Here is an 18378-nt window from a genome sequence, read left to right on the forward strand (position 1 = left end):
GGCCTGTCAAAAAGAAGCAACCATATCGCCCAAGTCCTGTACAATGAAAAATATCCAGAATGCATGGTACTACTGCATAATTATTCACAGGTCTTTTCTAATGCCTAGCAGACTCTGGCTCCACAGCTCTGACAATAACAGATCATGGCGGACCTCACATCTTTGTTACTCCTGTTGTAGAGAAGTGAATACTGCAATGTACGGAAGAAGACCCTGGAATTAGTGTAGAATTTCTTCATCTATCTGGGTTGGTACTGCATAGTCTGGGTGATCCCACACAAACAGTTGCTATATCCATATCGTGTACAGCATGTCTGGGCTATCTGGCCACAAGATCAGTCTGACAAAATGCACTTTTGATAATGGCTGTTGCTAAGATGTGATGTAGACCAATGTTTTGCAGCAAAGATACCGTTCACACACAAGGCTAGTTTCACACATGCCTGGATTGTCAATTTTCAAAGCCAACATATGTTGGCTGGCGCAAGTCCGCACACAGTTGAAGGAGCAAGGAATCAGTGGTGATTTACAACGTATGGGTAGAATTATTGGTGATAGCCTAATAGGCCCTTACGTATTATGAAACATGTTGACTGGTGTAAGATATTGCCAGGTCTTATCAAATGACTTATATAAGACAACAAGTGTCTGACACAGTTGTTATATCAGTTACTGCTGCTACAATGGCAGGTTATCAAGACTTAATTGAGTCTGAACATGGTGTTGGAGTTGGTGCACAAATGATGGGATGCATCATCTCTGAGCTAGCAATGAAGTGATGTTCCAATACGACCATTTCACAAGTGTATCAAGAATGCAGTAAAACATCAAATCTCTGACATGGCTGAGGCCGGAAAAAGATCCTGCAAGAGTGGGACCAATGCCGATTGAAGAGAATAGTCCAGTGCAGCAGAAACACAACCCTTCTGGAAATTGCTGAAGATTTCAATGCTGGTTGTAACGGAACATATTAAAGGCTTTACTGTACCAAAGTATGCGATACCTTCCAAATTCAACCAGTTTAACAAGTATTTATGATTATAGAAAAGTTATTGTGTATGTTAACAATGATTGCATAACATGTCTGCATAAACAGTCAACCCATTAAATTATACTGAGTAACTGACCCACACAAAAGTTTATATCACTTGATCACTGATACAGCAAATGTCATCATGTAAAAGCACTAAGTTCATCTTAAATAATTAATATGAAGTACGAAAAATAGTGGCCAACTTAGGTATTTTGGATCTCCTTAAATAAAAATCACCCAGTGAAACCTATTTGTTCACTAGGAGCGTTTTCACTCAGTATTCACGAAATCAATCCTATTTTAGACGAAAACCAATGTAATTCTTAATAATTCATGTTATTTACTTATTTATGCAAATTAGAGAAGTCAATTGACAAACTTCTAAAAAACGGCCTTTTTGTAACAAAGAATTATTCTGTCAAGTCAACAAATCTCTCTGTCATTTTAATAACATGTTAAATTATGTCACTCGATGCAAATTAATAACTTTTCTGCACAAATTATGATAACAGATGTACATGTGACTTATAAACTATATCTCTTTTTAGTAGTTCTTTGACAATGTTATAAATACGAGCAGCAAGAAGGGTCGCAGTCGGAATGTCACTTTGGTAAAGTGTGTTTGTGTGTTATTGTTTGAGATGGATAAACAATGCAAAGAACATGTAACGGAAGTACTACTTTGTGTTGTGTCATGGTCTTTGGTGGACAGTGGAATTAAGATGGCCACCAGAGTAATAAATATTTGAAGTTTACATATTTGTTGGTTTCGCTCGTTCTTTATCATCAAAAGCACATAAAAAACATGGGACCTCATGTTTTTAACCCTAGACAACCAGATTTAGAGCCAGCATCAGCATCAGCATCGAGACACAGCAGCGATCCAGCAAGTAGCAGCGATTACCACAACACAATGCATTTTAATGGCGCCAACCTAACATCAAGTGCTAACAAGCTCCGTAAATGGGAGTGAAATAGTGCGATTATAGCAATTAGCTATATTACGACCAGGCGACCATTACATGGTCCATCAACAAGTGTCAACATGCGAACTATTCAACAAAACATAATTGATATAGGCTTTTGGAGGTGAAGGCCCACTCGTATACCCTCGATAACTGCACGACGCAAACTTTACACCTCGCCTGGGCCCGCCAACACTGACATTGGACTGTTTGTGATTGGAAAGATGTTGCTGGCTGGATGAGTCTCATTTCAAATTGTATTGACCGGATGGACATGTACCAGTATGGAGACAACCTCATGAATCCATGGACCCTGCATGTCAGCAGGGGACTGTTCAAGCATGTGGAGACTCTGTAATGGTGTGGGGCATCTATATGGGACCCTGATATGTCTGGATACAATCCTGACAGGTGACACAAATGTAAGCATCCTGTCTGATCACCTGCATCAATGCACAATGCATCCACTGTGTATTCCGATGGACTTGGACAATTCTAACAGGATAATGTGACGCCCCACACTTCCAGAACTGCTACAGATTGGCTCCAGGAACTCTCTTCTGAGTTTAAACGTTTCTGCTGGCCACCAAATTCCCCAGACATGAACATTATTGAGCATATCTGGGATGCCTTGACTGTACTATTCAGAAGAGATCTCCACCCCCTTGTATTTATGGAGAGCCCTGCAGGATTCATGGTGTCAGTTCCCTGAAGTGAAGAAGTTGCTGAAGTGAAGAAGTTGTTGAAGTGAACAAAAGTAATACAGATGGTTTCAAGGACATTTGAGCATTAGCTGTAATAAACCACAGACACCGTGTGTAAGTCTCAAAAAAGCTGACAACGTAAAGAAACTAAACAGATTTTTTGATATATCATCAGAAGAAGTTTGAGAGGCCTACGGGGAAGGCTTGAGAGTGATGTGATGAACATGACAATGAAGATAATGAACTACAGTACCTTAATGAACAAATTTTTTATTAATTATTATTTTTTCAAGAGGTTAAAATAAACTACAACATTACTGCTATAAAACAATTCATCTGTAGACGTTCAGTTTTGGAAAAAATTCATGATACAATTTTGTAAGACAAAATCAATGTATACTGTTCAAGTAATTCAATAAAATGTGTTCTTTTCGTAGTTATTGACTTTTGTGAAAACAGTCCTCAGTTACAGTGCACACGCAGAGGTATCAAAGCAGGGATCTATATGTGAATTAAACAAAGGAAACCATAACTAATGGTATAAGGGAGTGTACCTTCTGTCACCCATTGCAAAATGAGTTCCCAACTATAGTTGTGGATGTGGAATGAATGAATGAATGATCATCATCATCAGTGTTCTGCCAAAAGGCAGATTTTCACATGGTAGGTCTCCAGGCTGTCCAGTCTTCTGCCATCCTCTTCAGGTCTGCATAATTTCCTCTTCTCTTTATGTTGTCTATCATCTTGTATCTGCTTCTTCCTCTCAGTCTTCTCCCACAAACCAATCCTTCCAAAGCATCTGCTAGCAAGCACTCCCTTCTCATTGAATGTCCCAACCAGTTCTTTTTCCTTTCTCTTACAACCTTCAGCAGACATCTTCTCTCACCAACCCTTTCCAGTACTCTTTCATTACTCACTCCTTCCATCCAGCTTATTCTCTCCATTCTCCTCCACATCCATATCTCAAATGCTTCTAACCTTTTTTCATCCTCTCATCTCAGCATCCATGTTTCTCCCCCATATAATGCAACACTCCAGACAAAACATTTGCCAAGATTTTTCCGTTGACCTTATCTAATCTGCCACATAAGAGTCTCCTCCATCTGTTGAATACGTCCTCCGCCATGACAAATTCTAGTTTTCTCACCTCCTGGTGACATCTCAAGTCTTCAGTTATTGTGCTTCCAAGATATTTAAATGCACTTACTTGGCTAATGGTAGATTGTCCTATTTTAATATTGGACAGTCTGCGTCTTGTACTGATGACCATACTCTTTGTTTTTGCTGTGTTTATTTGCATCCCATATTCCACACAAGCTTCATTCAGATCTTTCAGCATGTTATTCACTGTCCGCTCACTTTCTGCCACTAATACCATGTCATCAGCAAATGTTATACATTCTATTCTCTTTCCACCAATACATACTCCTCTTTTCCCATCTAAGCCTTTCGCAGTAATCTCTTCAAGGGATGCATTAAACAACAGTGGGGAAAGGAAGCAACCTTGTCTAACACCTCGTCCAGTGCTGCTTCCTTGTGAAATTTCATTTCCAATCCTTATTTTTACTTTCCGGTGTAAATATAGATTCTGTATCAGTCATCTCTTTTTCCAATCTACTCCTTTCCTCTTCAAAATATCCATCAGTTTGTTCCATTGAACTCTATCAAAAGCCTTTTCTAAATCTATAAAAACAGCAAAGATTTCTCTGCCTTTTTCCATACATCTTTCCCCTATAGTTCTTAACAGGCCAACGGCATTACTTGTTCCTTTTCTTCTTCTAAATCTGAACTGCTCCTCTGCAACCCCTCTATCCAGCTTGTCTTATAGCCTTCTATTCAACACTCTCAGCAAGCCTTTAGCTGCATGAGAAATTACGACTGATAGTCCTACGCTCTTCACATTTTTTAGTGTTTCTCTTTTCTCTATTGGTATCATAACTGTTGCAAGAAGTTCTCAAGCCATTCCCCTTTGCCATATATCTTGTTACAGAGGTAGACTGTTTCTTTTCTCGCCTTGCTTCCCAGACTCTTCAACAGTTCTGCTGGCAAATCATCAAATCCACATGCCTTCCTAGTCTTCATCTCCTTCAGTGCCTTTATTACTTCTGCTTCCAAGGTGGTGAATCCCTTTTCATCTTGCAGCACATATTGCTCCACTTCAACCTTAATTTCACTTTGTATTTCATCCCCCTTATACAGACATTCAATGTATTCTTGCCACCTGTTCAAACCCTCCTTCTGCTAGAGTACCATCCACTCTTTCTATTCCCATGTTATTCCTCTTTCTTTTATATCCAAAAACTATCTCACTAGCCAGTCTATACATCATTTCATACTTTCCCTCTTTCTCCATTTTCTCTATTTCATCGCATTTCTGTTTCATCCATTTTTTTCTTGCTTCTTCAGTTTCTCTTCTTAATCCACTATTCAGTTTCGTGTGCCTCTTTTTGCCTTCTTCAGTTTCTACATTTTTCCACTTCCTCTGCTCTTCCATCTTTTTCAACATGATTCTATTATCCATTCTTTCCTGGTACTTTGGGATACATTCTTTCCTGGTACTTTGGGATACTCTAATTCCTAGTACTGCTTTCACACAGTCCATGAGTCCTCCCCTAATTTTTATCCATTTATCATTAATACTTTCATCAACACTACCTCTTTCCCATTTTTCTGTTAATCTGTTTTCCAAATCTGATGCCTTTCATACCTCTTAGAGTCTTTCTATGTTTAGTCTTTCTTTTGCTTTACCTCTCCAGACTTTTTTCAACTTCACTTGTGTTTCTCCCACTACTGGGTTGTGGTCTGAATTGATATCCACTCCTGAATAAGCTTTAGCATTCTTAAAACAGTTCCTAAGCCTTTTTTGTATCAGGCTGCAGTCCAACCGATATCTTTCTCTATTCAAATTTGATATGCATGTGTAACGACACTTTTTGTGGTGTTCAAATAATGTGTTACCCACTGCTAATGAATTTTCTTAATAGAAACTAATTAGTCATTCACCTCTTTCATTTATTATTCCTAATCCAAATTTTCCTACTGTATCTTCGTCTCTTCCTTCACCCACCACTGCATTCCAGTCCCCCATGATGATAATGCAGGCATTTCTATTTTCTTTCTCGATGAGTTCTTGTATTTTCTTATAATATTCTTCCACTTCCTCATCTCTATGCTGCCTGGTTGGCATATATATACCTGTATTAACACCAAATCTTTCGAACAACCCTTCAGTCATAGCATCATCATAACTCTTCCATCTTCATTACCTTATTTTTCAGCTTTTGCTCTATCAATATTCCTACTCCGATTTCACTACTCTTGATTTCCCCTGAGTAAAAGAGCTTATAATCTCCACTTTCTATCTCACCACTCTCTCCCCATCTCATTTCGCACAAACCGAGGTCATCTAATCTGTTCCTTTTATATCCTGTTTTGCATTCTCTAGCTTTCCTGTTTGCAGTAGTCTCCTCACATTCCATATTCCAATCCTTATCTTGCCTTCCTTCACTGTCCCTTTCTTCCTTTCAAATATGTCTACTCTCAATCTGTTCCCCTCCGAATGAGGAGAAGTTTTAACTCTGGAATCTTTCACATGGAGAGATGTACCATGTACTGTTTGGGAATGTAAAGCTGTAGTTTCCCGTTACTTTCCACATAGGTAGTAGGATAGCCAGTCTAAAATCAGCTGCTCACTATGAATCAGACGCTGTCTGTAGCTGCCCCTCTGGGGTACAGTCGCTACTTGTACTCTTTTGTACCCAAAGAGAAAAGGTGCCTCTTCTGACAGCTTCACCGTTCTGAAAGACTCTTTCTCTGCTGTCACTGCCGTTGAGGTCTTATACATATAACAGGAAATGACAGCAAAAGGACATGGTGAGGACAGGTTTGGGATACGAAACGGGGAGCGACAGGCCATTGTGGAACACACTTTGTCTATTGTTTAGCTCCTCCCCTTTGGCCTGTCCAGCTTGGGTGACCCTTCTGGTACCTAAGCTCCCGCTGGCATAGCCCTCCAGATTCAAGGCACGCAAACCTGCTCGCCCAGTGCTACATTGAGGCGGTGTCCCCTGAGGAGGAATGAATTCACAAGGAGATAATAAAAAGCTGTTGGTCTATCAGTTTAATTGTTGTGCTTTCAAACTAGTGACAGGAATAATATGCAGAAGAATGGGAAGAAAAACTTAAGACTTAGGCATAAAAGGTGCTAAAGTTACCAGATAGATGAAGTACAAAATGGAAAGGTACTATGAGTGAACTTCATTTTCACCACAGTCTTAGTATCACACAATTTATTTACAACTGGTGCTTCAACAATACTGGATTAATTTGTTACCTTAGACTGTTGCAGAGTTTTACTAAGGCTGTTTCTATCTGACCGCAAGGCTTCTATCGTGTCCTGTTGCTTTGAGAACTTAATTTCAGCATCAGCCAGTTGCTTCTTTTGATCAATAATAGTCATCTGTTTGAACTGCACATCCTCCATGGTCTCTTGCATTTTCCTTGTCAGTTCAATACCTTCTGCAATGTGCCTGTGTACAAAAAGAGGGAAAAGTGATATTTTTCCTTGAAAAATATTCTATAAAGGTTGCAATAATGGGAAATATAGTATGGAAGATAATATGTGTAATTCACAATATGAATAATTTATGAGTAAAGATAACAACTCACTGAATAGTAGAGGCATTGAGGCATCAACAGGTGCATATTATAAGACTGAAAACTGGCTAGCTTTTAGGCAAACACTTTCTTGAGCTTGGTGATGACAGAGAGCAGTGGACTGGTAGGGAGTGACAGAACAGAGGAAGGGGAGACTGAGGAAAAGGCTGCGGGCATGAGATAAATGAAGTTGGTCCTGGGGCCATATGGATGTTGATGTCGGGCAGGAGGTTAGTGGAGATAGAAGTGAGGAGGATTACCGGGTTGGTTGCACCAATAATCACACTGGTTGCACCAATAATCACACCCATTTAGCAATAGTTCGTTTGTTAACCTTAACACATACAAGGATCACAAAGAACTGAACTGAACATGGTGGAACAGCCAAAGATAATGCTTAGTGTCCAAAGATGAATGCATATCGATGTTGGTGTCGATTTCATCAGCACCACATAGCCCCCCCCCCCCCTGCAGTACGGAGTATTCTTGAGAGGCTGCGGGGGTGCGGGTGGGGGGGGGGGGGTGGTGACTATGGTGTCAGCAGGGTGGACCGTGGGAGCCGGACCACGGACACCTCGACAGTGTTGTCGGGGAGCTGTGTGGGTAGATGTTGTGAAGGAAGGTTCAGCCACTGAACCTGGAAGTTGTTGAAGCGAGCCGGGTGTCGTACTGGTTGTACAGCAACAGGTAGGCCGGCAGTTTGCGGGTGGAAAAGAGCGACAACAATGATGTCTCCGGTGGGCATGGCAAACACACGAAGCATGTCCACTGGGGAGCATGTGGTCACTTGACGGAGTGCGTGAGACCAGAGTAGAGGGCGAGGTCAGAGGAGAGCTGAAAGTCACTCGACAGAGTGTGTAAGTCCGACGTGGAGGGAGTGGTCGGAGCGTCGTGAGCCATGACAGTGAGTGGCGTGGTCGTGGCCTGAATGGGGGTAGAAGAAGGCTCGACATGAGCAGGCTTAAGTCTGTTGAGAGAGACTGTAACAGCTGAATCTTTCATCTGGATGTCATACATGTTGGCTGAGCCCTGGAGAACTTGGTACAAGCCGGTATATGGAGGTTGGAGGGGAACACAGACAGTGTCATCTAGGAGCATGACGTACTCGCAATTGTCCAGAGATTTCGGGACGTGAACCTTAAGGCGGGAATGGCTGGCAGGCTGAGGGATATGGAGGTTAATGAAGTGGTGTCTGACGCGGTTCACGAAGGAAGGTAAGTTAGACTGAGGGAGAGAAGCGGAAGGGCTCACAAGTTCGCCAGGGAGAACAATGTTCTGGCCGTATACAAACTCTGCTATTGTGCCTTTGAGGTCTTCCTTATAAATCGCACAAATGCTGAGTAGCACAAGGGGAAGGGCCTCCACCCATAGAGAGTCGTAGCATCGAAGAGCCATCTTGAAAGTGCAGTGCCAGCGCTCAACTAGCCCGTTACTTTCCGGGTGATATGCTGAGGTACAGATGCGCTGGATGCCGAAAATGTTACAAATCCCACTGAACAGTCAGCTGGACATCCAAAACGCAATACCCATGACTCGACGAAAGCTCGAGCAAAAGTTTCTGCCGTAATATTGGGGAGGGGGACAGCCTTGACCCAGCGAGTTGTTCGGTCAATAGACGAGAGAACATAACCAAAGCCGTTAGAGGGGGAGAGAGGGCCGACAATGTCAATATGAATATGCTGGAAACGCCCAGGAGGGATCAAAAATGCGCCGAGGGGCAGTAAAGTGTGGTTGTGTACTTTGCAGCGTTGGCACATGACGCAGGAGCGTGCCCATTGCTGGCAGTCCTTGTTGACATTTCTCCACACAAAGCACTCCGCTACGAGGCGGGTGGATGCACGAACACCAGGGTGGGCTAAATTATGCAATGCATTGAAGACCGCTCAACAGAGCATGGTTGGGATGAGGGGGCGTAACGTGCCCGTACTTTCATCGCATCAGATCTCACCAGAAATGCCAGGGAAGGTGGTGCGGATGAAGTGTAGTGAAGAAGTAGAGTCTGAAATCAGGTTTTGTGATTCCCCGTCGGCGGGTTGGAGGTTAGGCAGGTCAGTGAGGTCTAACAGCAAATGGAGGGCATCAACTCGTGAAAGGAAATCAGCAACTATATTGTCAGCACCCTTTATGTGTCTGACATTGGTGGTGAACTGAGATATAAAGTCCATGTATCTGAAGCGGTGAGGAGGCGGGTCAGCTGGCGGGTTTGTAATGGCCGCAACCAGGGGTTTGTGGTCAGTTAAAACATAGAAAGGACATCCCTCAACATCAGTCTTAAAATGCTTAATCTCTTCGTAGACCACGAGCAACTCCCTGTCAAACGCGGAATATTTCCGTTGTGCACTGGTGAGCTCGCGCGAGAAGAACTGTAGAGGCGAAGTTTGGCCATCAATTGTCTGTCTAAGGACAGCTCTGATGGCAGTATCGCTCGCGTCTGTGGTGATGAAAAGCTGTGCATTGGGATGAGGATGCGTGATGGTGCAGGCCTCGGCAAGAAGATTTTTGAGGGCAGTGAAAGAGTCAGTCATAGCAGGGGTCCATGGAACAGGCCAAGATCCAGAAGTTTTGGTGCCTGCCAAGGCGTCCGTCAGTGGAGTCTGAATCTCCGTAGCCCGAGGTAGATGTCATCTGTCGGCAGAGACCAGAAAACCAAGAAAAGTGACAGCGGGTTGATGTCCTGGTTGGTCTCGATGCCTGCTGTCACGAGAGTGTTCATAACAGTTTGTACATGTCGAATTTTGTCCTCGACGAGGAGCTGAACATAAGAATGTCATCAAGATATGCAAAGCAGAATTTTAGGTCGAATAGCACTTCATTGATGAAGCGTTGCCAGGTCTGGGTTGCGTTTTTCAGACTGAAGGGCATGAATCGAACCTGAAATAACACGATCGGGGTGGTGACTGCTGTCTTCTCAATGTCTTCAGGTGCCATGGGGACCTGGTGGTAGGCCCGTTTGCAATCATTGACAGAGAATGTGGTAAAGTCGGGAATGTAGCTGTCCATAATTGTTCGTGCATTTAGTCGATGGTAGTCTCCACACATGTGCCAGGACCCGTCTTTCTTGGGTGTCATATGTATGGGCGTAGACCAGCTACTGGCAGAGGGTTCAATGACGCTGGAGCTTAGTAGTTCAGAAATCTGATTTTTAAGGCCGGAGAGGAACTCGGGACAAAGTCGTTGTAGTTTACTGGAGATCGGGGGACCTGGCGTGAGACGAAGCTTGTGAACCGTGCCATTGGTGACGACGGAAATGTCGCCGGTGGCACGGGAGGAGGTTTGTTTACAATGTGTGGCGGGCGGGGCAGGCGAGTCGTGGTCATGGTGTTCAGAGCCACTTGGCGGATCCGACCAGAGCTGGGGCGGCAAAGTGTCCCAGGAGTCAACACGACAAGATGGTTGCAGTTTTGAAGCAGTGGCACCGTGGTCGGGTGAGCTCGGTAGAGCTCGTGAGCCGCTGGTGAGTCCATTGTCCGAGGGGCTGTGGCAGCACGATCGCGGGCGAAACGCTTGGCGCAAGTGCACTGTTTGTGTTGTCAGTGGCGGTCGCATGGCGGCGTGTAGGAGCCGAAGTTGCATAGTTTGAGGTGCTGTCCGTGAGGGGCGAGATAGGAGCCGTCAGTTCAGGGTTGGTTGAAATTGGTTGGGTTGGGTTGTTTTGGGGGAAAAGACCAGACAGCAAGGTCATCGGTCTCATCAGATTAGGGAAGGAAGTCGGCTGTGCCCTTTGAAAGGAACCATCCCAGCATTTGCCTGGAGCGATTTAGGGAAATCACCGAAAACCTAAATCAGGATGCCCAGACGCAGGAGTGAACTGTCATCCTCCCGAATGCGAGTCCAGTGTGCCACCACTGCGCCACCTCGCTAGGTGTCAGTTCAGGAACACGTGACGTTTGTCGCGCATGCACACTTGTGTCCGGCTGAGTGTCAAACGCTGCCGTGTTAGGAGGGTGTGGCCCTGCGGAACTGTCAGTACATGTTATTGCAGTCTTGACAGCACAGTCGCGAGGGTTAGCGAGAGTTAAACATGCGGAGGCTCGATTGCTGCGATTGCAAGCAGATTCGGTGCACTTACTGACCTTGCTTTATCCTTGCTGTAGTGTCTGTAATTCCTTTGCTGCATTGGAGAGCTGGAGCTGTGTTTCGTGGAGCTGGAGGGAGGGCCCAGAGTTTTCCTTGCATAGGCGAGCGACATGTTCAAGCTCGACAAGGCACTTGTGCATGTTTTCTTGTAACATCGTCAACATAGACAGGCACGTACGGATGAGATGAGCCCGGACCGATGTGTCATGGGTGGGGTTTCTCGACGGAACACAGGGGAAGTGAGTCTTGGACAGATGATGAAACACGGTGTTTCACACTAGGTCCGGTGAAAGTTTGTGGTGTCGCAAGAAGTCAACGCCTAGTATAGGTTTGTCAATTTCGCACACTAAAGAAGTCCACTCGAGTTTGCAGTTTGCGGAGAGTGAGACGATGTGGGTAGTTGAACCCGAGCATTGTAGTTTAGTTGAACTGAAGGCTTGCAGTGAAGTATGATGAGGGCAGATGTTCAACAACGCTAAGGACGTAGGCAGCACTGAAACATCAGCGCCTGTGTCCACTAGGAAAAGGTATCCCTACGAAATGTCTTTAATGCAAAGTCATCCGCAATTATCCGGTCGTTCCCCGACAGAATGGAGCACTGGGTGGTGCCTGTCATGTTGTGCACAGGAGGCAGCAACTAGACATACCTGCGAGTGGCATTTTGGAAGTAGCAGGGTGGTCTGCAGTTCCATGCCACCTCACCAAACCGTGTGTGGAAGTAACAGTACGGGTAGTGCGGTTGTATTTCCTGCGGAAAGTTCATTGCCAGTGGTGGTGGCCAGGGTTCGGTGGCCACAGCAGGTTCGGTTGCAGGAGAGGGTGTGACTGTGGGCGGAGCCGGTCACGTCCCAGTTGCTTGTTTATTGCTTCCCGTAGCGAGCAGAACGGTCGGCTCAGTACAGCCCCGGCCACAGGGCGATGAACCTGAACCTGAGACTTGTCAGGTAGGCAGTCACTGGCGAAATAGGGCAGTGATGCATCGTGTAGCTTGTCAGCAATTGTCATTCTTTGCTCGACAGGTTCAGGAGACCTCTGAGCCAGAGCAAAGCGGATGTGAGGAGATAGTTTATCTGACCAGATGGCGAGGAGAGCTGTGTCAGAGAATAGATTGGCAATGACCAGGGCACGTAGCCATCTCCAGAGCTGGGAAGGTTTGTCGTTGCCTAGTTGCTCGACATGGAGCACTTGCCATATTGGTGCCTCAGTTGAGCGTGCAAGCTGACGTAGAACTGTCTTTTTCGCTAGAGTGCACCGGTTAGATGAGTCCGGGGCGTCGACCAGGTCAGAAATCAAGTCCTCCTGGTCGTGCAGGTGGGTGATGAGGCACAGAAACTCGTCGAGTTTGTAATGGTCGAACACTTCGTCCACAATTTTGAACCAGGTTGTTGCTCTGTCGGGATTAAACGGCGGCAGCAATGGTAAGCATTGTAGAATGTTCGGAAGAGCAGGTTGAGTTGAGTTTGTGGGGGCACTGCCTGAATCGAGCTGTTGTTGCTGTAGTATTCCAGGAGAGTGTGCCTCCAGGGGATGTGGCAACGATGGCTGTTCAGGTGGCTGCATGAAGGTGACACGTTGTGGTCGAGTGCGGAATCCTGATGCAGGTGAGACACCGTAATGTGTCGATTGCGGTTGTGGAAGCTCAACACGTTGCGTGTGTGTTTGGATTGATGCATCACAGAAGACCGACGCAGATGAGGCACCGAGATGTGCCGAGAACAGTAGTGGAAGCTCGACTGGAGCCAGCACGGGGGCGACAGGTGAGAAAAAGTTCAAAATTTGAGAACGTATGTTGGTCCGTGGAAAGCACGATGTATGATCAGAGCCGGGGCCACCTGTGTTGCAGGGAGGCTGTGGAGGTGGGGCTGTCCAGAAGCACAGTGTGGGAAGTGATGTTGAACGTGGGATGGTATGTCTGAATGTTCACTGTTCGTAGTCACTCCACTCAAAACGGTGTGCGGATAAGGTGAATGTCGTGGCATAAAACACTGAGGCATAGCAGTGGGGTGGAGGCTGAGGTCAGGTACAGATAACAAATTACTGTTCCTGTTGCAGGCCGAGGTATCGAAGTAGGAAGGCGTGTGCTGATGTTGAATCGAGGCAGGCACAGGTGTGGTCAGATGCTGAGGAGGTAGACCTGTGAACGAAGCAGTTCCGGCCATGTAGCAGGTATCCGGGTGGTACTGCACAGATTGTGGTGTGGCAAATCGTTGTCCTGGTGGTAGTAGGTTGTCCGACAAAGCATTTGCAGAAATCGGCATTGGTCCTGCACTGCACGGAGATCAGTAAGAGGTAATTGTACAGTCGATGAGGGAGGGCACGTGTGCGGGAACAAAGGCGTTTGATAGCCAGAGTCATGTGCACTCCTAACCTCACTTATTGTTGCAGGCTCGAAATGTCCGGCGAAATTGGCACAATCATGGAGTGAGAGGCATCGTGTTGCAGTCCTGGCGGGTGTACATCGCCCGCAACACGATGCATGTCGATCACAAAATCCAGTGTTAGGCGCTGGACTGAAGTCATTGTTCAAATGCTGTGTCAATGTAATACACGCGAAAATAACCGACACGGGGGTCGTGGACACAGTAAAATGGCGACAATGGGAGAGGTTACAACTCGGGGTCACCAGTGAGGAGGATTACCGGGTTGGTTGTGCAATAATCACAGCCATTTAGCAATAGCTCATTTATTAACCTTAACACATACAAGGATCGCAAATAACTGAACTGAACACAGGGGAACAGCCAAAGATAATTCTTAGAGTCCAAAGATGAATGCATATTGATGTTGGCATCGATTTCATCAGAGCCACAGAAGCCAGGAGGAAGACAGAAACAAAGGATGTATAGAAAGACAACTCCCATCTACATAGTTAAGAGAAACAGGTATTGGTGGGGGGGATGGGGCTGAGGAGGAGAGGAGCAACCCATTGGGCATGAGTTACTCAGCAGCTGTTGCAACAGAGCCTGTTGTTCACAGCAGTGTGTTCAACTCTGATTGGGCCTACAGTTTTCAGTGGAGACTGGTTGATGTTCGCACCCATATAGAATACTGCACAGAAATTGCATGAGACCTTGACATCGTTGTTCTCATAGGTACTCTGCCTCTGGTGTAGTAGCATAAGGTAATGGATAAATAAAAACTGAATAGAGCATGTGATGAGCAGCAGGCAGGCACATCAAAAAAGGCCGAAAATATTGTCAGATGTAAAACACACACACATACACACAGAGAGAGGGGAAACACATGGTGACCCAAAAGTCCGTTAATATTTAGAAATACAGTAACCTATGAAATAATGTAGGTAGAGAGGTAAAAATTGACACACATGTCAGAAATGACATGGGGTTTTATTGAAACCAAAAACGAGTTCGGAAATTGAACAACGGAGGGAGCTGGATAGCAACACATCAGTGATGCTGTGTGAGAATTGTGTATAAAATGGGCTGTAGTGAGAGGGAAAGTCAGACGTTCCACCAATCACAGCATGTTTGGTACCAGAAAAGGTAGTGTTAGTGAAGCTTCATTAGCAGAATGGAGAATACACTACTGCAGCTTTACAGTCCTACAAAAAGGATGTTCGAATAGGTAATGCCCTTGATTTAAAGTCACTTATTCTTGTACAAAAAGGTGTGCATTATTCAGGAATACACATTTTCAATAACTTGCCAGCAGCCATGTGTGTAAGTAGAATCTAACGTCTACACCATTTCAGCAAGTAATGTGTTCACTGCAAATAAGTATTGTAGTAGTTCTATTACATGTTTATTACCTTATAAACAAAAAATTTAAAAAAAAAATCATTTAAAAAAAATTTAATTCAGTGCATTAATGCGATCTTAGTAAATGAGTGTCTGTAAAATGATTCTTTCATACAGTGTTCATTAAAAAAAATGACAATCATTCCACTTGGGACCTGTGGAAGGTACATTGGCTTATTTGTTTCAGTTGTAACTATTTGTCATGTATTATTGTTTTTCTGACATGTTCTACATCCTGGAGGACCTCCTCACTACGAATCAATAGGAATGAAAGTAAATCTAATCTAATCTAATCTTATGACAAGTGTCGCTGTGAAGAAAATGATCAGGAAGTTCAAATGGCTCTGAGCACTATTGGACTTAACATCTGAGGTCATCAGTCCCCTAGAACTTAGAACTACTTAAACCTAACTAACCTAAGGACATCACACACATCCATGCCCGATGCGGAATTTGAACCTGCGACCGTAGCAATCGCGCAGTTCTGGGCTAAAGTGCCTAGAACCGCTCAGCCACAACGGCCAGCAGGAAGTTCAAAGCCACCATTTGTTTAGACAGCTGCACCCATGGTTAATGACCGGAAGCAAGTGCACTGCTGCTCAGACATTTCAGGAGAAAATGGAGACTTTAGCAGGTTCATCTCCACTCGCTGAAGTCAGTGTTCACTAAGTCTTAAGTTGCACCGGCATTCCACCCACTACTGTTTGGAGGCACTAAAACATACCCCCCAATGCTATCCGTACCAAATCCAGCATCATCGTGAACTGTTAGCTGCTGTTGTTGTGATGCGAGAGCATTTGTTGTGTGAGCACCTCAAAAAATTGGAGAAAATGACATTGGTTGTCTAACGTTTCATGAACCAATGAAGCCCATTTTACATCCCAAGAGTCTGTCAACAATTACAACTGCAGAATTTCAGCAACCAAAAATCCTAGAACTGTCATAGAAAACCCACTGCATGATGAGAAAGTCATGGGGCGGTGTGGGTTTACAACATCAATTGTGACCAGTCCCTTTTTCTTCAAGGAAGTGCAGTGTGCTGCTTTTCAAACTATCAGTGTGATGGTTGCAAGGTATGTGTTGTGACTCGCCGATTATTCAAAGTGCCGCCGCGCAATTACGCACGTCCTCTACGTGCAGCTGCGCCACCTAAGCGGCCAGCCAAGCAGCGGTCGCTAGACTGAGACTCAGTGTTTAATCGAATGCCGACTTGTACACAGGTCAACTTACTCAGTGACTTATATGTGTGTTGTGTTGTCCGAAAAATGTGTTACATTTGAAGATATAAAAGTATGCTAACATGTAACAGAATTGCATCAACCCTTGCTTGGCTGATAAACACTTGCTGGAAGGTATGAGTTTTATGCAGGGTAGTACTCCACCCCATACAGCTACAAACATGAAAGACCTCTTGCATGTTCACTTGGTGAGAATCATGTACTGAGCTGCCACTTTCCACCGTGCTTCGCCTCCCAGTTCCCCAGATGTTAACCAGTTTGATTATTATTCATTGTGGTGATACCAGAAGTCGCAAGTCTACCATGATCGTGCTGCCTCATTGGGGTTACTAAAAGACGACATCCATAGCCAATTTCTCACTGTACCTAATGATATCCTGTACAGTGCTGTTCACAACATTGTCCCTACACTACAGGTAATTGTTGAGAATGACACCTGACATGACGAATATTTGCTATAAAGAATATTATCCATGCTACATATCAACTATCATGCTAATTATTGCTTTTGTATCATATGAAGCACCACCTGTTAGCCTTTTGTGCATTTTTTTTGGTTTCAATAAAACCCTATGTTATTTCCAACACTTGTGTCAATTTTTATCCTATAATAGTCCATGAAGTATAGAATTTTCAAATGTTAATGGACTTCTGGGTCATGCATCAGAATGACAAGAGGTAGGAAAGTGGCTTGTAGGTGTTAGGAAATATCATCCCAGCATGGAAAATTAGCTACATTCAGCGGCTGGTTGGGAGATAAGCATGCTGGGAGGAACTGTTTTCTTGTTCATCATCACTCTTCGGACTTGCTCAATGCGGTCCACTGTGATTTCCTCTCCTGTACCAAACTCTTCATCTCATGTTAGCACTTACACCCAATGTCTTCAATTATTTCTTGGACATATTTCTGTCTCTGCTTTTCCGACAATTTTTCCTGTGTTTTCTTACAGCACCATGAAGTTATTCCACGATGCCTGAAAATGTCTCATCATCCTGTACCTTCTAGTTAATGTTCTCTGCTTATCACTTTCCCCACTGATTCTGCTGAGACAGTTCTCATTTCTCATATTATCAGTCCACTTAATTTTCAATATCCATCTGTAACACTCATTTCAAACACTTCGACACTTTTCTTTTCCACTTTTTGTCAAAGTCAATGATTTACCTCCATACAGTACTGTGTTCCAGATGTGAACTCACCAGAAAGTTCCTCCTCAGATTAAAGTCTGTGTTTGTTGCCAGTACACATATTTTGTATGGAATGCTCTCTTTTCCTGTGCTAGTCTGCTGCTTACAACCTCCTTGTTCCATCCATCATGAGTTATTTTGCTTCCTCCAAGGTAGCAAAAGTCCAGTTTCACCTACAACACCATCCGTAATTTGATGTTAAATTTATTCGTATACATATTTCTGCTACTCCTCATTACTTTAATCTTCCTTTGGTTCATTCTCAGTCAATTGCTTTGCTCATCAGACTGTCCATTCCATTCAATAGGACTTTAATTCTTTCTCACTTTCACTGGGTACAGCAATATAAGTAAATCCAATAATTAATATTCTTTCACTGTGAGTTTTAACCCTCTCCTTAGCCTTTTTTTTTTTTTTAATTACCTACATAAAATAACGTCTGTTAATAAGTGTATCACTATTGAATTTTGTGATATCACTAGTTTCAAATGAAAGTAGAGATAACGTATACAAGGGTGGTTTGAAAAGTACGGGTAAATTTCCACGAATGAATGGCACATTTTTGTCACACCTTCACGGTAGGTAAACTCAATTATTCCGAGGATCATAAAAAGAATTTCAACAATGTACAATGTACAGTTCAATGTTGACAGTCTTCTGAACTAGTCAGTATGTCAACTGCAATAGAAAAACGAGAAAACCCGGCTTTGTGCTGTCATTAAACATTTTCATTCAAAGGATTGGGCTGCTGCACAGATC

The 18378-nt window shown here is 44.1% G+C and overlaps 1 protein-coding gene across 1 annotated transcript in view; it reads right to left on the reverse strand.

The window, feature by feature from the left end:
* Positions 1-18378, reverse strand: part of LOC126106273 (cilia- and flagella-associated protein 58-like) — a 282413-nt gene that overhangs the window by 122959 nt on the left and 141076 nt on the right. The window contains exon 9 of the mRNA XM_049912496.1: positions 7036-7231. Within this exon, the coding sequence (XP_049768453.1) occupies positions 7036-7231 (196 nt within the window). The remainder of the gene's footprint in view (positions 1-7035; positions 7232-18378) is intronic.

The sequence above is a fragment of the Schistocerca cancellata genome, chromosome 10, assembly GCF_023864275.1.
Source record: "Schistocerca cancellata isolate TAMUIC-IGC-003103 chromosome 10, iqSchCanc2.1, whole genome shotgun sequence".
NCBI lineage: Eukaryota > Metazoa > Arthropoda > Insecta > Orthoptera > Acrididae > Schistocerca > Schistocerca cancellata.